The sequence below is a fragment of the Motacilla alba genome, chromosome 3 (assembly GCF_015832195.1).
Source record: "Motacilla alba alba isolate MOTALB_02 chromosome 3, Motacilla_alba_V1.0_pri, whole genome shotgun sequence".
NCBI classification, from domain to species: domain Eukaryota; kingdom Metazoa; phylum Chordata; class Aves; order Passeriformes; family Motacillidae; genus Motacilla; species Motacilla alba.
This window is the reverse complement of record NC_052018.1, coordinates 57,320,907-57,341,517: the sequence shown is the minus strand read 5'-3', so window position 1 is coordinate 57,341,517 and position 20,611 is coordinate 57,320,907. Positions and strand designations below refer to the sequence as shown.

Here is a 20,611-nt window from a genome sequence, read left to right as displayed (position 1 = left end):
AGGTGCTTGGTTTCCAGTTTCATTAGGAGGGATGCAAAGAGCACGTGCGAACAGCTGCCAAGTTTCCATCGGCAGCATAATTCCTACTGTGTTTGTGCACTAAGGGAGAACTATTGTGTTTCTTGTCCATCCTATTTTTTTTTTCCAGAAGAAGCTAACTTCAGCCTCGTACATCACTTCTTCTTGAGCTGTGCTAATGGAGGGGCCAGGCAATATCCATGTACAGACAAGTTTGTCTACAGCTGTTTGAGTACTTGCTCTTCTCTGTGCAGTCACCACTCCTGTGCTAATCCTAGCAGTTTCCTGTTCAGCCATGGGTGGCAATCCCTCTGCCCCCCACATGGTACTAGAACAAAAGAAAAAAAAAAAAAAAGAAGTTTGAGCAGTGTCCCTGTTACCTTGAGCTGGTGTGGTGTGTACCACACTGCACTGCTGGGTGGTGAAGTTTGGTTTGGTGTTTTTACAAGGCCAAGTCAGTGTTAGAAATGTTCCTTTTATCACTGCAGTGCTGTCAGCTCGGTGAGACAATGAGAGTTGTTCCTGTCACAGACCAGCATCTGAGTAACTTGGTCATCATTAAACACATGATGGTTCCTTAAGGCAGGAGGAGGGGGGAATCCCAGCTTTTCTCCTTCACTCTAACAACTCCAGCTGAACACAGGTAATTCTGATCACTCAGATGGTAACTGTGCTCAGTCTAGTGTCAGGTAGTTACAATTCTGAGGTTTTTTTTCCTAGGCATTCTTTTGACAAACAATTTTTGTAAGTAAGAACAATGAAAAGCTAAGAAACAGACAGTGCCCTGAGTCTGAAATGTTTGGCAAACCACTGTTTCACCTAACTATAAATGCACACATGAACGCAGTCTAATAAACAATTTAAATGTTTATTTGAAAAATGTTAACAGTACAAACTGGCTTGAGCAGACTGGGCCTACTCAGCAATAGTAAGCCAGTATTTCTGTAGGATTTAATGGAATTTTCATTTTTCTTTTGGGACTTTACATAGAGTACTGCTGTCACAGATACAAAAAGCAAGCTGGTTACAACTGCTAACAATTTTTATGAGTGGAAGGGACCATAAAAATGTAAAGTGCTTGAAATATAAATATTCTGTTCAAATTTTTGTTTTGCATATAGAAAATGTCAGGTCTTTTGAGTAACACAAATGTTTGGTAATGGTATCTTCCTGGCAAGACACGCTCAACCCTATGAGACCTGGAACCAGGTGGGGCAGCTTTGCTTAGGTTTGCAGGCACAGCTGATCTTTGCAATATTTCCTCATATTTTTAAAAGAATGCTATCTCTGGACTTAAGGACACCCTGAATTTCATAATTTTGTTAGTCAGGACAGCTGGCTTGGTTTACGGGCATGAAGGCAGTCAGCATCCTGTCTGAGGTGTGGAAAAGTGACTTCACAGAAGTTAAAACCAATGGTAGTCCTCAGGGTGGAAAGCTGCTCTATTTTGAAACTTCTGAAAGGGCAGCTGTTCTACTTTGAAGCTTCTGAAAAGGCTGCTTGTTTATGGAGAGGCACAAGGAAGTCAGCTTTGGGCCTTGGCCTGAGTGGCCTTTCATCAATTAATCAACTGACTTAGTTTTCTTAGTAGGAAAAAAACAAGGTATTAAGATCAGGTGCCAAATATCAGATCAACTAAAAGTGTGTTTTTAAAAACCAGTAACTCCAAAGTAAATACAGTATTAAGTACATGCTTTCTCATCTAAATTGTTTTTCCTGTCTGAAAGGTCTGAAGGCAGGCTGATGGTAGTCACAGGTACAAAGCTGACTTGATCCAGGAGAAGGATGCCTCTGAAAGGTAAGGTTACCTGGCATTAGAATACAATACACAAAACAATTCTGTGTTCTAAAAATTTTACTTAAACTCCCCAAACTTAGTTTAAATCAATGCATCAATTAAGTATTACCCTCATAATATCTCTTATATGAAGTTGCAATGAAAAATGCTTCCAAAATGTGCTGGCTGTGGTTTCTGAGGGCTCCCTTTGCCCAGTTTCTACATCCGAAATGTCAGCAGTGTAGGCTCTAGCTGCTCAGTTTCATAGTAGCCTAGAGCTGTTTGCTGTCAGGACCTACAGCTGATTCTCCAGGACTCAGCAACAGCTTCCAGTTTTATCAGTGGAACGTAGAATGGCATGAAAGACTTGGGATGAGGCCCCAACTCGCATCTGAAACTGTCATTCACCAGATGAGATGTCCTGCTCATTCTTACTGGTTTACAATCCGGAGTTAAACCTTCACCATTTTTTAGAGGACCACTTACACAGGTAGCAAGAAAATAACTGTGTGGTTTAGGGGTTGTTTTTTGGGGGTTTAGTTTGGTTTTTTTCTTAATGGAGGGGGCAGTTCAATTTCTTCATACACTCTAACAAGGCATGAGCAAGCCCCATGTTCCTCAACTGGAAGAGAAATTACTGCAAGCTGGTTCCTCTGCTCTGTACTGACCTCTGCTATGGACAGGTTATCATCCATTTTGCTGAACAGTTTGTTGGGATTAGAATTTTCTTCCCAGTTCCACTTAGTTCAGTTTCATACACACAGTGTTAAGCTACTTACTGCCAGTGGTAAGCTGCTTACTGCTGGGGAAAGTACAAAGTGTTTCTCCACTGTTTCTGCTCTAGCCAGGGGAGCCCTCCCATCTGACAGCACGCGGTATGAAATGCCAGGGGAAGCACTGCCTCTTTTGTCACTACACTTTCCAACCTTCCTGATCTTCCAACCCTCCATTTTCCTGCTTTGTCAGAAGGACCAAGAACACTTGCATATAAATTGTGGAAACATAAATTAACTGCACGCAGGGCCATTCAGAGGCACAGCTGATCGGCTGCATTTGAAGGCATCAGCTGTGCTTGGGGCTGATGAAGCACAGTGCGCTGTCAGTCGCTTCCCAAAGAACATGAAGTTCCTAGGGACACCTCTTCCAGAGCTGACCTGGGTTGCTTTAAAGTGCATGTGCTTGCCCATTCCAGCACTAAATCTACAATGATTTATGAACTGCAGTTACTAATTCATCTTTCTGCCCCTTGCTCTGAGACCTTGCTTTGCCAAAAATATGTCGCTATTGCTGATGACACAGCGAGTGGATGCAGCCCTTACAGGCAATCAGCTTTATTTGTGGCCTCTTGCCACCTCTGCCAGCACCAGTCACTATGGCTTAGAAGCTGCCTATAGAGGTAGGTCCCCCTTGGAGAATTCCCATGCAAATTTGCAAAGCCAAATTTGAGGCCTTTCAGAACTACTGTAAAACTCCAACACAGAATGAGTATGAAAAGATTTGGAGATGTTGGAATTGTTTAGACCTAGTTTCTACGCTTTCTTGGAACTAAGTTAATAGCATCTCACAATGTAGTCCTTAGAAGACTTGATAAAAATTTGGCAGTATGACAGCTCAGCTAAAGACATTTCCAATGAAATACTTTCCCATGTCTCTCTGAAATGTCTATGTGTCAGAAGTGCACTTGGAATGGAAAGTTACCAGTAGCTTTCTCATTGAATTCTTGATAGAACTATCCTACAGAATGAGCCTGCTTCTTGGAAGATTCTTTTAGTCAATATTTTGCCTTCATCAAAGCAAAAAAAGAATTACAAAAATTACTTACTTATTTTCACAGGAAGGGAGAATCAGCTTTAAGACTTTGATAATAAGAGCTGCTCCAACAATTCCAACAACAACAACTTCCATGAAACTAAACAAGATAGGTAAAGATTGAAACCAGAATCTGCACAACCCTTTTCTCAAGTCTTCCACCCACTGGCACATCACCTACAAAACAGGTAAAAATAAAAAGATTGCAAAACAAAGCAACTGCTGGGTTTTGGGTTTGGTTTTTTTTTTGTTTTTTTTTTTTTAACTACTGGTAAATCACATTACATGGTGATAGTTTTACTTCAACTCATGTATGTTTAAACATACATAAAAGCACAATGGAATTGACTGGTGGCTCAGATATCTTTATTGTTCAAAGTTAGAAACAGGTGAAGGTTTAGTTCTTTGTTCATTAAAGGCCACTTTGGAAAATGAAGGACACTTGAACAGAGCAGACAGTGGGTTGTAACTGTGAGTGTTTTGGCCCCAGAGGAGGCCATGAAACCCATCCCTGCCTAAGCTGGAACAGAACTTCTCCAGCTGTTACTGTGTTTCCTACAGCAGGTGAGACCAGTGGTCCATTTCTCAGAGGGGTAAGCACTTGAGCAGAGTCAGGAGAAGATGAAATTAGGTGAAATTTAAAGCTAAACAATATTTGAAATTGTCATAAATGCTGAGCTCAGTATAATGCAAATGTCACAACTGACTATTGTGAAATATCTGTGTGGTCAGAACATGGCAAGATTTAGAAGCCCAATGGATTCCTACTGGACTTGTCACTGCTGAATGGTAATTTAGGAGGGGTCATTTTTTGGTTTATTTAGGGTTTATCTGCAAAAATCCACTGGTCTTAGTGGTTGTCTGTCTTTAAATAATTGTATTTATATACTAATAATTATACTAATCATTAAAACAAGCAAACAAACAGCAAAAGCACCTTGTAAGAAGATGGAGGCTCTATCCTAAGAGGGGTCTCTGGTAACTTGCCAGGTAATGTCTCTTCATCCACTGTAGTTTCTACTTGCTGGATGAGGTACTGACTGGTAGTCTGCAGTGGATCTTGAATATCTGAAGAAGAAGAGCTAGATTTAGGGCAGAGTTTGCTTTTTGTTTGACCCATTCTGAAGGAAAATAAAGACATGCAATGTTTCTCTGCAGAGGGTACAGTTCTCACACATTTACAGAAAGAACACAGAAGGCTTTTTTTGACTTGAGCAGTGAACTTGATAAGAACCAGAAACAGTGTGTTACAGTACAGCCTTTAGCTATGCCCTTAGCTGTAAATTTCAGCTGTCATCAGATTAAAAGGTGACGGACTAGATTAAAATATTCTACTCCAATTAAAGCCTTGACAGTTTCAGATTAAACAAAACTGAAATAAAATTAAGGAATCAAGTAACTACTATTGCTTTTAAGTTATTCAAGTTTAATAACAGAAAACTGTTTGGAATTGACCCAGACAGGTACTTCCTCTACAGTTTTCTCTTTCATTCTCAGGAAAAAGGGGGAGCTGTAGAGAAACTTCCATCACAGATCTGAGAGAGAAATTTATTCCTATCAGATGTCTGGATTGAAGACTGCCAAGTATCAAGTACTTCAAATGAGAAAAGATTTGAAAACAAACAAATAAAATACCTAATATGAAGAGCTGAATTTAGGTGTTTAAAAAAAATAAAAACCAATACATATAAAATAAAACAAAACCCATTCCTGTTAAAGAAGAAACTCTTTCACTATGTAGAACAAGGGATAAATGATGCTCTGTAAAGCAATACATTGAATATGGATGAAAATGCTACTAGACAGCTGAGAGATACCTTTTCCTGAGAGGTTGGGCAGTGTAAACAACACGTCGTTGTCCCTTGGCATGGAGTACAGCATGCTCTCTTTCAAAGGGACGGTGTAGTTGGAATGTCTAAGTACTCTCAGGTCCTTTACTAAAATATCTATTTCTGTTACTTCTTCCTGCTGAACCTACAAAAGATGCAAACATGATATTACTGAGTTTAAAACAAGACTGAAGCAGCCTGGCAGAGGGCAACAGTACATCCCAGAAAACTACAGGCCACTAAGACGTACACATAGAACTGGTATTCTTTGTTTTCACATATCACACTTCTGTAGGCCATACCACATCAGAAGATATGCTGAACAGACTGGGTCTTGCTCCCTGCAAAAGCACATGGCAGTCAATCCATGGGCTTTTCTAATCACTTACATGGTCATCACTGTCCTCTTGCAGGGAGGCCTTTTAGGGCATGGAAAACTCAGGTATGTAGTGAAAGTACTTGCAAACATTGAAATTCTTGCTAAGGCAAGACTGACATTTCTGCTTTTGCAGGAACATTGCTTGTTTTCAACAACTGCAAGCCAAGTGTCACAGCATTTGACAGTGTCCTCTTTGAAATCCTTGTCTCCAACCAAGAGACATGCACTTGACACATGGACCAGGCAGTGGATATGGCATTGGCTGGATGTTTGCACTCTAGAGATGCCAATGGCTCAATATCCAACAGTGACAAGTGGTGTCCTCAGGGATGGGTATTTGCACTGCTCCTGTTTAACAACCTGGCTGGCACTATGGACAGTGAGACTGAGTGCACCCTCAGCAAGTTTGTTGACAACACTGTGTGGTCAACTTCCTGAAGGGAAGAGATGCCATCCAGAAGCAGCTGAACAGGCTTGAGAGGGACCCCTCACAAAGTTCAGCAAGGCCAAAGGCAAGGTGCTGTACCTGAGCTGGGGCAGCTCCAAGCCAAGTACAGGCTGGGCAGCAAATGGATAAAGAGCAGCCTTAAGAGAAAAGGACTTGGGAGTGCTGGTGGATAAAAAGCTCAACATGACCTAGGAATCTGCACCCACATTCCAGAAAGCAAACTCTGTCCTGGGGCTGCAGCAAAAGCAGTGTGGCCAGAAGGTTGAGGGAGGTGATTCTGCTCCCCTGCTGTGCTTATGTGAGACTGCTTTTGACTTAAAGGAACAATCAAGGAAACAGCATTGGCTTTCTGGTTGTTTTTACTAGGTCCCTATGAAAACCTGAAATGCATTGTGGTGTCTAGTTTGAGGCCTGAAATACAATGCCACTGTTGTGTAACAACTGAATCCAACCATGATTCTTAGGCTGTTATCAGTGGGATAAAGACCTCATTGGAAAAGCTACAGACCTCTCAGTGGGGCTTTTCACTAACAGACTAAGATTTGGACATTACACAGATTCCTGTAAAAACTACTATATACTACCATGCAACTAATCAAGAATCAATGGTATTGTGATTATTATCCTTTAAAGAAAGAAAAAGGCAGCAGAACATAAGCCAGCTTCAAAAAAGCCTGGCTACATGTAAGATGCAGACATGCAGAAACAGAAATATGACACAGAAATAAGCCAGTTGCTGGCTTCAGCAGCTGGATCTTTTTTACAGAATCTCTTTGGTTAGTAAATCAACTACACCATACAAGTGATTTTGAGAATTCAGTTCTGCACAATTCAACCTCAAAAAGAATTGCAACCCCTCACATTGATTGACCAAAACTGCTGTTTGTGCAAATACAGTTAGAATCAGAGGGTTGGAGGTGTTTGTTCATCTCAAAATCCATGTTCATTATCAAGATTCAAATTATCTTACATGCAAAGTCTTCCAAGACTAAGCTCTCAGGTGTGGTGGGCTTTCACAGTAAGCATACTTGCCGTAAGAGTATCCTGCTGCAAGCTGTTCCCCATGCTACCTGCTTGAAACCTTTTGCTAGCTTGGAATAAACAATGGGGAAAACCCCAAAACACAGAATGAGCCTATGCCCCTTTTATTAGTTTTGTACATTTTTTTATAAGTCAGCTCTTGCTTGTGAGTCTGGCATTGGTCGCACAAGTTCATTTATTCAAAGTGCATGTGATATAGTTCATGATAATTATTAAAATATGAAAAAAAGCATTAAAACTCGAAGTTTCCTCATGAGACACCCCCACTATTTTGCTGCCAACTCTGCTGTTGTCTCCCTCAGCACTGTTAGTTAACATTAATTATATACTTTGTGTTCTAATCACCAGCCAGAGACATGTAAACCTTGTAATCCCTGGGAACTACTTGCCTCTCCTAAATTAAAAAACAAGCAGAATGTTGTAGCAGGGCCTTTTTTACCTGTTTCCCATCAATTTCTGTCACTTCTTCCTGAATGACAATCAGCTGCAAATCAGATGTGGATGCCAAAGGCCACTCGTGAACCATGATTCGAACGCTGACGGTTCCCAGGTGCTGCTGATCCGGTAAGTTATCCAAGCTTCTGTTCTCCACTGTTAACACACAATGTCATGATTTTCAAAGAGAAACCACCTCAACCAGAAAGCAGTACCCAGCCATCCAGAAAAGAGGTGCAACTCTGACACAGATGCCTCTGCACATGCAGCAGCTGAATGGAGAAGTCAGAGTACCACCAGCATCAAGCCAGAGATGCCAGAACATCTGTGCTATGCTGATGTCCTTAACACTTCCAGTAACTGCTTTTACAGCCAGTAGTAATTTGGGCCAACAGCTAAAACAGGTGCCATGATTTTTTTACCAGTGTACCACCAAATCAGACTCAGAGCAGGCCTCATAACACAGCAGAGCTGTACAGTCCCCTGACTTAGGGAGCCTACAAACAGTGTCACATCCCTGTCTTTGAGGTTTGCATTTAAGCACTCTAAGCAGAGCTCTTTGGCTTGGTTATTGCTGCATTCTTATTTCAGTTGTCCAAAGGAGTTCATGAGAGTACTGTCACAGCCTAGCCAGCCACCTGTGCAAACATCTTTGTTTGCACATTCCCCTTCCTCTGAATACAGAAACAAATGTGGTCTTTTTCAGGCACACTGCATCTCCTGCTCAAGATGAGTGCCAGTTCCCTCCTACGTATTTTTCGTCCCCCTCTCTGTTTTCATATGTGACTGGTGACACCTCAACCTCTCTTCCTACCCAAAAGCTTTCAGCTACTTCAACAACTTAATATTCTACAAGTACACACAGAACTGCCTTTCTACCCTGGCTGTTTCTGCATGGTCCCAGTATCCTTCTCCCAACTACCACACCTCTGCTTCAGGTGAGGGCATGCTAGAACTGAAGTCTGGAGAAGCACAAGAGTGGAGGTGGGGGATCTCTCCAGCATGCAGATACCAAGGGACATGAACTGAGACCAAACCATCCCTGCTGCTAAGCCACTGGTGCTGTGTGTGTGTGTCACCTGCAGTTCTGAGCCTGCCAGGTAATGTGAAATGAGGCTCAACTTGGGTCTCTCAGTCACACAGTAACTACTCAGTAACTACACATTAAAGTGTCCACTACTTTTATGCTGTGATCCCTGTCCTCATAAAGCCATTTTTCTTATTTAAAATATAGAAAAATACTTTCTGGCATAATTTAGTAATGTCTTACAATGCCAAAATAAGTGACAGAAGGGAAGTTCCCTACAGGTGTGAGCCAGGACACTACCCTGGTTGCTGAATGTTGTCTGACTTGGAGCAGCAAGCATGTACTAAAGGCCCAAAGCCTCTAAGATGCCAAGCAGATGGAGCTCCCTGTTTTACCATGCGTCAGGCTGTTCAGCCACCACTACATTCACAGGAGTGAATACACTTCCAAAACTGACTTTTGGGGGAACTTCAAGTGGGATGTAGGTGCCAAGAATGATCTGACAGCGATGTCAGAGTATGTGGTCTCCAATGTTCAAAAGCATTATTATTAAGTTTTGGTTTTATATGCATTCAGGAGCATTTCCGCCCTCTATTATTTCTTTTCTATTATTTCTCCCCTGTATATTTTGTTTAGCATTTTACAAACATTACCTAAATCTGTTGTCAATAATTTAGTAAGTAAATAGTATAAACATTACATTACAGGTAACACAGAGAGGTACTGTGCTGGGGGCTCAGACCCAAACATGGAGATAAAGAGTCTCAGGTTTCTAGCTCCCACATCAAATCAGTATTTTCCTCACTGTTTCAGATTCAAAACCAGTCACTGCAAGCACTACAACTAAAATTTAGGAAATTATAAGAACTACAGAATAGTGCTCAGAAGCTCTCAGAATTAGCCAATAAAATCATATCTATTTTTCTGGATTGAGTTGTTTTGCAATTAAATGACATTTTGCCATGGTTCTGTACCAGAAAAAAAGAATTTGATTACTGCTCTCCCTCTCCAGAAAAGAAATACTGTCAAATTAATAATTGATCATGCTCGGGAAAGAAGGGTTCAAGCAACAAGGTCACAGCTCAGAGAAGCAATTTGAAAAAGTGTTAGTATTCTGTAAGTGCCTGATGAGGATGACCTCAGATATCAACCTAGAGATTGACTGCATCTCATGCAGCAGAAGATTGTTCTCAATACAACAGAAGCTTAAATCAAATAAGCCTAATGGTCCTTGTTTAATTAATTATACAGTATGCTCTGTGGATCTCCAAAAAAAAAAAAAAATCACACAGTACTTTCTGTTTTTCACCAGAAAATGTAGCATTAAATCAGTGGAAAAACAGCAGGTTCAAGACAATTTAAAATCATTAACTACTGCAGTCATTACAGTTCAGTATTTGTGCTATAATAACATATCCAGCAGAACCTTGTTTGTCCAATAGACACAGAAGTGATATCATTAGAAGATCTTCCTGACAACAATTCATACTTTTATTATTGAATCTCCTTCTGGATATATGCCAACCAGCCTAGGGACACAGCCATTAGCAGGGTGGAGTTGCATCCTTCTGTTTACATTGTCTAACTTGTAGTGCAAAAAATGTTTTTGAAAAGATGGGCAGGGTCTGGATTTCAGATTAGACCATTTACACACAAACCTGTTAATGTGGCTTGAGATGAAGGTGGCAAGGTTTTTTTGATCCATTTTAATACCAAAATTGTACTACCTTGGGAAATGTTTAACTTCCACAATGCTCTGGTTTACAAAATACAGAACACATAGTCATTGTAAGCTTCGGTTACCAGACAACAGGGAAGCCAAATACCTCAGGGGAGGGAGGAAAATTTAAAAAAAAAAGAAAAGAGAATACTCACATATTATTGTTTGGCATGTTAGGTGGGCAACCCCGCTTTTCATAGGAAAGTCATTTAGATATACCTGTCCATTAACATAGGTGATGTTAAAAAGAACCTGAAAGAAAGACAGCCAGAATGAGTGTATGTTTCCTGTCCCTGTGCTGCAATTCTGCTCTCAGAGGAACACACTCCATACTGACTGATGTCAGAATAAAGGATATACTTGCAGCTGCTGCATACTTTGTTTCACTGCATATTAAATCGCTGAATAAATAGAAAAACCGGACAAACCTGTACTTTGTGAAGTTCCCCACTGGTGTTCAGCATCATAACACCAACTCTAATTGCTTCCTGGAAAAAAAACAGAAGAGATGTAAGTTTGAAAAAACACATGAGCCACTGCAGGTAACTTCCTTGTACTGTCCTGGCAGAATGACTTCATGCTAACCCCAGAGCGCATTCCCAGGCTTTCTATCCAGCAGACAGAAGGAAAAGGAATATGCTTTCTTGTTTCATGAACAATTAGTCTGTTTTTTTCACCTTTCTTTTTAATAAAGAGGATTGATGAGAAAGAATGACATCTGCATCCCCCTATGTATAGTTTGTGGTTTTTTGTAATAAAGATAAAATAATGATAATTATCACTTCTTTCACACGGATATAATGGAAGTCTCTCATATTAGCTGAAAAATAATAGACCACAAAAGGTAAAAATCAGATTCTCTGTAAATGTTTTTTTAGCACTCCAGTTAGTCTTCAAAGTGAAGTTAGTTTATACTAAAGAACATTCAGTTTTGTCAGCAGAAATTCTGTTTCTTTGATTATGATTCCCAAATTATGCAATATAGGACACCTCAAACTCACAGGAAATGGGGATTTGCTTCTTTCTTTCAAACCCTAATTGCTGTAAATTATTGAATCACTCATTCTGTCTTCTCATTTCTCCCTTGTAATTTTAGGTGCTGCTTTGCAAATGAGACCTTAAGTCTCCCAGGTCTGTCCCTGAAAAAAAACTGCATACAAAAAATCAAATCTTGCTTGCACATAGCTAAAAGTAATGACTGCCACACTGCCTTCCTCAGACACCTCTTCAAAAATAATGTTAAGCTCCATATTTGGCCTGTGGGAGCCTTAAATCATTACAATTTCATTTCATTAACACCTGGACATGGCACTTAGTGCTATGGTCTAGTTAGCTGGGTGGTGGTCAGTCAAAGGCTGGACTTGATCTTAGAGGTCTTTTCCAACCTAAATGATTCGGTGATTCTGTGGATCCATTTTCCTTTGGAAAATATCTCCACACCTTCAGCATCTTCTTTAGCTCTGTAGTTGAGTCATTGTTTCACAACCAACAGTTAGAAAGTGAGTCATGTCTCAATAAAAAGTTGAACATGCTCAGAATTTAAAATAAATAAAAACGTAAACACACAAAAAGACTTTTCATTTCGTATTTTTACACAACACTAGTTTTTCAGCCAGAACATATATGAAATATACAATGCCTAACATAATACAGCCCAGTTCAGGAACAGAAAACTCTAAAGCGTGACAAGAATGTCAAAAAATCATTGAAACAATGAGTGTTAATGAGCATACTCAAGTAGCCAGAACTGTCAAAAAACTGAAGAACAACCTCCAAGTCTGATTCAGCTGGAATCTGGCATCACGAGAAGGATGGTTTCAGACCTAGCACAGATAACCTTTTGGTTCAAAGTGACTTGGAAATAATTCAGACCCATCTGGCATATCAGCAGGAAAACTCTCTGGCCACCGAGACCAAAGTGAAATCTCTTCCTCAATGCCCCTTCTATAAAACAGGTTTTTATACTGACTTTTTTTCAAAACTTAAATCCTAACTATTCAAAGGAAATTGCCAAATTAGTCAGAGAAGTGAACTGTGTAACTGAAAATATAAACTGGATTAACAGTGTAAACATAGGATATATTCTATCCTGTCTTCCTGTAATTTCCTCAAACCACTCATTTCCTTCTCATATTTTAAGAATTGTGTATATTAATAATAAAATAAAAAATCCACCAAACTTTTAGATCTTTTAGCTCTTAGCATTCAGAACTGTAAGTCTTTTACACTCTCAAACTGTTTAACAGATCACCAAAACTTTGTTCCTAGGTTTTTCTGGGAATTCAAAGGCCACAAAAGATGGATTTTCCGGGAAGTCTTAACAGTCCTTCATTTTTAAGCCATGAATTACGTCTGTAGTTTTCTCCCCACAGAAAGTATTTCACAATCATTTTTCAACATCTACAAAGAGACTCACTGAGATTACAAGAAAAAGGAAATGACTGATTGACTGATGAAAAATAGGAAAATCCCCTCCTTTTTTTTTTTTTTAATCAAATGCTTTATTTGAAAGTGGAGGGCATGAAGGAAGCTAGATATGCTCAACAATTGACTGTTAAATGCGCAACGTTAGCTATACATACAATGATTAATTTCCTTCAAAACAGCTGTCAGCTCTGTTGACACAGTATCCACAAGCACAAGTTATGAATTCTGGAACATACTTAAAACTTGCACTTGAAGAACACATTACATGTTTAAGAAATGAAATATTTCAGTGGATCACTTCTGTGCTGTCAAAGGTTCAAAAATCAGATCGTAAGGTGCAGACAAGTAAGACAGTTTAACCACTTGCTGCCTCTGCCACTGAAAGAGAGTGCAGATCTCTCCTGCACATTATCCTTCTCTCTCATCCATCCCAAGTCAGTGAGGTAATTTAGCTCATTAAATTGGCACAAAAACTTTCACTTTTTTGTCAGACCATTTTTCTGTCCGTTGAACAAGGAAGAGCTGGACAAGCACAAGAGATCCAAGAACACAGCTGGGAAGACTGAGCTGGGCTCCTTGTTCTGATGCACAGATTGTCAGACTGCCTCTGCTGCGTGATCTGTCTGTCCTTGCAGCATCTCCTTGGGAGACATCTGTCCTCACCACCATCTCAGGTGATGGTGATGCATCTCCTTAATGGTACAGATTCATAAAGCTCCTCAGTAACTCAGAGCAATGATCAGTATTCCCCTACAGCAGCTGTATCATGACCCTTGCAATTTTGTGTTCACACACAACAGGGAACTCATGCTGTTGCTATTTCTGGGACTAGGCTGTTCACATCCAGATCCAACAAATTCTACTGAGATCTTCCCATATTCTGTACATCCATTCTACTCAGTTGTCATACGCTCTCATTTTGCAATTTATGAACAGGTTGTTCATTACTCTTCTTACTGTCCCACAGAAAACAGCAGTGTTCCAGCTCAGTCTTAACCCTTCCTTGAAGGTGGGTTTCACACTGCTGTCTTCCCATGGCTTTCCACTGGTGTCTCCTGCAGTACCACACTCAAAACTCAATGGGTCCTGCTGTGGCCAATCTTCCTGACCCTACACATACCCCATAACAAAATCTACAGGATGGCAAGAACAAGATGCATGCCAACTGCAATGAAAAGCTGGGCAGGAGTGCTGGGGAAAGGAAGCAGCAGCTCACAGGAGAGCAGAGCTCCATCCCAGCTAAGCCACTTTTACCCACAGCAGGGAAGAAGTGATGCATGGCACTGCCCGTGTCATCACAGGCCTGATTGGTACCCCTTCAATATCTGCATGTTGATAAGTGCTCGGGAGCCATGTGTTATTTACGCCTCCTCAAGGGGAGGGAAACAGATGTGGCAGGCCCACAGCTCTTGTACCAGTCTTTCAGGCTGAAATGCCTGGTCTGGCAAGCCACACTTGCTAGAAATTGCTCCAGTCATAATTCAAACCCCCATCTTTTCAGTCTTAGGGCTGAAGACTCACACACTTACAGAACATCCTTTACGTTCAACAGAGGAATTTATTTTTTTTATGTTACCATAATAAAATTCACAACCTGAGGGTGGAGGGGAAGAAAGTGTTTTATAGTGCTTTGTAGATATGTCTTGTGGCTATGTACTTCAGCAAATAACCCCACATCCCTTATTTTGTAAAAGCATAGTAAGCCAATCCTGCAGTAACAAAGCCACTGAGAGCAGAACAGGGGAACGCTGCAGTAGTCCATACTATTGCACTGTCAGTTTCTGGAGAAGCCTCAACTGTGAGTGTAAAACTTGACTGTATAATGTTCAGTATTAACAGTATCATGCAAGTTTCAGACACGCCTGGAATTTAAAAGGTTCTGAATTCACTGGGATATTTGAAAAAGCAGTACTTTGACAGAGCCAGAATGAAAGGACAGCTCCAAGAAGCAATTCGAGTTCCTAAGAATTGGGGTGTGCTTTCAGCTTACCATTGGCCCCATTCCATACTTTGCAGCCCCTTGTTCCCTCCTGTGCTGGTAAATGCCTTCACACAAAACTCCAATTCGCACAAAAAATGGCCCTATCATTCTTAATGCTCTTAAAGGATGTAAATGTCTCTCCTGAGTTTTCCTATGATTTCTCACCCCTGTTTTAGTGCTCCAGCAGTGATATTTACAGTGGTAATGGCCACAGAACGTGCAGAGGACAGTAAATGTAAGTCATTCTGTTCTAGGACAGCTAGGCAGCAGCACTAACAGTGTGATGGCATAGGTTACGGTGAACTGGTGAATTTCTGTGAGCTTGGAGCAGCAGAGGTAAGCAGATAGTGATGATTTTCCATTCCTTTTCTCTTTCACTGTGGGCTGCAACAGAATCCAGGACTTAACTGGGACAGTATAATCGCAGTAGCAGCAGAACAAAAAGGGGGAAAGATGTCAGCAAAGAATATAAAGCATCTGGCATAAGTTAAAAGGGAATATTCATTAATTCTCAAAGACTAACACCACACAAATCTACAGAGAACATTTCACCTAATATTCTTTTTTTCAAAAAATGCCTCAAAAGAAAAAGCTGATGGGTCCAATCACGCAAGAACTTCAAACAGATCTGATTAAAGAATCATGGAAAAACTTTATCCACAGGCAGTGAATACCTGATGGGGTGCACTGTACAGTTTCTCCCAGTACAGGATAACTGTTCAGTCCTACACAGCTGCATCAGTCACACAAACCCCATCAAGATTCTGCTGCTAGCAGCCGGCCCACTTGAAGCACAGCTGTTCTCCATTGAGGCTCTCCAAACAAGGCCCTTTCTGCTCCAAGGCCTGTGGGAAGCCAAGTGGGCAGCCCTAGAACAGATGGCACAATGCCTTACAAGATGGCCAGCTGCACAAAGACTTGAAAGGCAGACAAGGCCCTCACAGCCATTCACAGGCACTGCTGATATCCTGTTTGCGACCGAAAAATGTCAGGTTGCCAAACAGGTAAAAAACAGACAAAACCAATAACCTGTTTCTAAATTTGAGAACAGATTATGGGAAAAGAAGTGTCTGAATAGACAAACAAAACTACCACACAAACTCATAGCACTTGAGTCCTGGCACTCGCATGGACAACTGGCTCCAAACAGTGTAACTATATATTGCAATCCAGAGCTCCATGATTCATGCTTCACGTAATTCTTTCGTAAGATCGAAACAGAACTATGTTGTAGAGTCTTAACTGCAGTCAGGCATAACTGAATTGAGAAGCAGCCATGGTAAACACTTGACAAGATAGAATTTCACAAGTTTTCAGGACGAGAATTTGTCCCTCATATTTCAGAAAATTTTTGTACAAAATTTTCTCCATTAAGATTTGGCATTATTAAACCACATGGCAATATTTAGGGTAAGATAACTACATCCAGTATTTTCTTAACTAGCTAAAGCTGAACTCTTTCTTAATATAATAATCTCACATAATGCTTTTACTTTACCTTGCTTTTCTGAACAAGCACACTTACTTTCATTCCTTCCTTGTTTTACAATGACTCTTAGAACATGGTTTATCCTTCCCTTTCTCCTATGTGTGTTACTAGAATTAATTGCCTTTGTAACCTCTCTATTAAACCAACCCATACTATCATATTTTACCATGAGTTTTAAAGGTGAATACTCAGGCTCACATCACGGAGCCACAGTTGCATAATACTGCTTTATTTATTCAAATATACATTGGAAGATGATGTCAGCTCCTTTAGGCCCAAAATTCACATGTGCCAGGCTGCTAATAGAGAAACTGACACAAAGTGATGGAAGAAACATTCCAGCACATTTCTATTAACAAGTTTCTTCTTTGATTAAGATACATTGTACTCACTGCATCAAATGGTTGATGTAGTGAAGATTATTTCCGGCTGTTGCGAAACGACCCATCCACACAGAGCTTTCTTGCAGGCAACAAATAATATGAAAACTTTTTTTTTTCCAGGCAACTGAACTAAACTAAAAAGAAAAAAAGTCTGGTAGGCAAGTATGTTATTTAGAAAGAACTCTGCTAGCCTAAATTATCAAGAAGTAAACAGAATAAGCAAATAACATGGTGTTAGCACTGCTTTCAGCCAGTTCCTATCAGCACATTAAAAAATACTCTAAAGCACAAAACCTTATTCCTGACCTTGCACCAGAAACATTACTTTAACGTGAAAGTCAGCTGTCTTGTTGCATCATACCTTTTAATTTTTTTAAAGAAAAAAAAAAGCACAAAACAACAACCACAAACCCCCAATTTTGTCTAAAATCAATCAATTTGTAGTCCAGTTTTTCATATCCAAATTTTCTGAGGAGAAATAAAAACCAGAACAGACATGCTAATGTTAAAAAAGAAGGTCCAGATTTCAAAACAGCTTTTTTAAAGAAATTACAAGTATTGCACAACAGTTGAGGCGTTCACATTCCAAAAGAGCTGAACAAAAGCGTTTTAGTCTTACAAAATGCTATTCCAGTATCTCAAGTTTTTTCCTCAGTCTTTCCACTATGGTTTTTGTAACACCACTGCCATCAGCATGGAAGTAAACTCTGACACCAGCTTTAATCCCCACATGGAAGAGTTAACAAAATGTGAAGCTGTAAGTAGAGTGCAGCCAGTGGGCTCACAGAGTTGCAAAGCACAGTTGTGGTGTCCAGCAAAAGCAAAGCTGACCATGTTGATGCTGCCTGCTCCCAACCAGTCTGCAGTCCCAAGCCATCCTGAGGAAACACCGCAGTATTCTGACCCTATAGCCTGTCACTGTCACTGAGATCATTGCTTCTGAAGACAACTTGACAGCACTCTGCCTATCCTACTCTGCCTATCCCACTGCCCAGGCACTTTTCTTCCTAAGAGGCCACACCAAAAAACAGCTCAGTGTCAAAAAACAGTGATTCTTCTACTCAAACCTTTCTCCAGACACACTGTTCCTTTTGCATCAAAACTGGTCCTGTATGTACAAAACTAAATAGTGCAGCAGAAAACACAGGCTTTTATTTTGCTAAGTTTAACATTTAAAAAGAAAAAAAGCCTCTAAAGTAAAGATTTATGTGTCCCTTTCTGATTCAGAATAAATTTTCTGCATATACTTAGGCCACCAGACCCATATAAAACTAAGAGTGCAGACACTTCCAAACTAGCAAATCATGAGCTCACAAGACCACCTGAGCAGTACGGCACAAATGGACAAACTCAACCCCACTAACAGCACAGCTGAGCCCATAAGGCACTACAGTTGCTAAGTCAAGCCCTTCTCACACTCCAAAACATACCTGTTCTATCTCTGATGCCAAGCTGCCTTACATGGCACTGCCCCAGCACCCCTGTGCCCTGCTCACGCTTTCACATCCCAAGATAGCAGACACAAATGGGCCTCTGTGTCCTTTAAAACTGCCAGCAGTGACAACTTTAACTACCAAGCTGCAGTTTCAGTGTGGAAATGTGACAGTTTCTGGGTAGAAGGTGACCAAGAGCACAAGTCTGCATTACATTGTCACTTGATGAGCCTTTTGGCGAATTCAAGCCTGCACTCCCTTTCTCAGAGGGACAGGCAAAGTACCAAAATACTGAGCCTCCTCTGCTCTCTTTAGCGCGCCTCACTTCAGGCATTCAGGCACTTTTGTAGGAGTCTGAAGATCGAGATCCCTGTTTTGAAATCAGAGCTAAGGAGGTCTCTCTTCAAAGTTCGCAATGAGAAGGAGAAACCAGGAAGTAAGGCCAGGAATGAATCCTGCTTTGCAACACAGGATGTGACAGGTCAGGGCCTCTGCCAGGCTTTCTTGGAAATGTTTTACTTAAATTACACTAATAAATAACTCTGGAGGGGAAAAAGACATAATAAATTTGGTCAGGTAACAGTAACTTCACATTGGCTAGACAAGTTGATTACAAACCCCCCACAACTCTTCCCTCTGTGATCTTACACCTTGGGTTCACAATTACAACAATTTCAGAGAACATATCTGATCATGATTCAAGCTCAGGCAGAATTACCCAGCTCTTCTGTAATTCTAGAGGTCAGAACTCACTTGGTGCGGCAGCAAATCTTTTCATTCCCACTGTAAAGTACTCCTAAGTAGTAACCAAAATATTCCTTCCACTCTTTTAAAAAGCCACCAGATTTAAAACTGATGTCACCAAGATACAGCATAGATATTGGAACAGAAAAACAAACGACACAATGCCCTGTGTGTTCATAGATATACACCAATACATCAAATAGATATACACCCCTTTTCTTGGTTCGAATCACGAGTAGGCTAAGCTCAAGCGTGGACCTAATGCAGTGCGTACTTCTACGGCACCGAACCATGGAGATGCAGGCAGACAAGGCTGAAAATACAATTTAAACACATCTACGTAGCACAGAAGTAAGCACCTTCCCCCTCAGACCTGTCAGATCCGGCACATCGAATCCTATAGGGACGAACCAGCAAAGGGAGAGGGGAAACCCTGTCTGCCCGCGGCAGGGTCGGGCTCACCCTTGTGAGGGAGCGGGGCACAGGCCGGGGCAGGGAGAGGGACAGCGGCAGGGAGAGGGACAAGCAAAGTGGCAGTGGCAGGGCAGGGCTGGCCCCGGCGGTACCTGTCCCAGCGGCGCGGCCGGGCCCAGCAGAGCGGCGGCCAGAGGCGGCAGCAGCAGCGACAGCGGCAGCAGCAGCAGCTCCCGACGTCCCAGCGCCGCCTCCATCTTGCGACCCGGGAATTAAAAGCAAGTGAAACATCAACAGGCGGGGCCGGGAGGAAGCGGGGGAGGCGGCGGGAGGGGGCCGGCCCTGCCCCAGCCCTGCCCCTGCTCTGTCACTGTCCCTGCCCCTGCTCTGTCACTGTCCCTGCCCCTGGCCGGGCAGCGTCGCCTCCGGGAGGTGCTGAGTTCGGCGTGGCGGAATAAGGCGCGAGTACGGAGCTGTGCCTGCAGGAGCCCCTCACGCTTAATAGGTGAATGCAGGGTCTGAAAGCACGAAGGGAGGTACCCGTACAGGCGGTGTTAAGAATTGCAGCTGTTTGTGAAATGTCGTGAGGCTCCCGTGAGGCGCCTGCTTGTTGTCGCCTGCTGTGCGTGGAGAGGGTCGCAGGGCCCGAGCAGTGCCGGGCTGAGCCCTCAGCAGCACCCTGCAGGAGAGGCTTCTGGAAAGCAACGGCAGGCAGAGTACTCCAGGAGGGAGCACAGAGAGTCATCGGAAAGCAAGAAAGCCCAAGATAAAGTTCTCAAGAAAGAGCTAGAGGTCGTCATCCTAAAGAAGAGGAAGCAGAGAGAAGCTTAGTAGTGGCAGTCAGAACCATGGAAGTCTCAGGCAAAGGTGAAGGAAAGCTGGACCACCAAGTTCACAGTGTATTTTAAGATAACAAGTGTTTTATTTGCAACAAGAAAGATTGCCATTACCTATTAGCAAAAAAATGGTAAGCATGGCAAATATATGAACACCTTGTCTAGGGAAGTTTTAATACTGCCATAAATTAGCTGTCCTGTTGAAGCAATCTTTAGCCTGATTTTATATTGCTCTATGACTCCCTATTGGTTGATAATGAACATGAATCATAAAACCCACAGAAACTTCTTGTTTTGTATGCAGTTCACATTCATGAGACACCGATACAAACATCTGGCACAAGGAACAAGGCATTGGAAAATGAGGCCTAAGAGAGTCGTATATTGTGAAGTATGTTTCACACACTTCCATGAAACCCTC

The 20,611-nt window shown here is 41.6% G+C and overlaps 1 protein-coding gene across 1 annotated transcript; it reads right to left on the bottom strand.

Annotated features, from left to right (window-relative positions):
* Positions 1–867: 867 nt before the first annotated feature.
* Positions 868–19,683, bottom strand: GINM1 (glycoprotein integral membrane 1). The gene is made up of 8 exons (XM_038130750.1): positions 19,507–19,683; positions 10,912–10,971; positions 10,639–10,735; positions 7,741–7,892; positions 5,422–5,578; positions 4,542–4,672; positions 3,618–3,781; positions 868–1,809 (listed from the first exon to the last, which is right to left on the bottom strand). Exons 1-8 carry the CDS (start codon positions 19,609–19,611, stop codon positions 1,701–1,703), a joined length of 975 nt encoding a protein of 324 aa, XP_037986678.1. The 5' UTR covers positions 19,612–19,683; the 3' UTR covers positions 868–1,700.
* Positions 19,684–20,611: the final 928 nt, after the last annotated feature.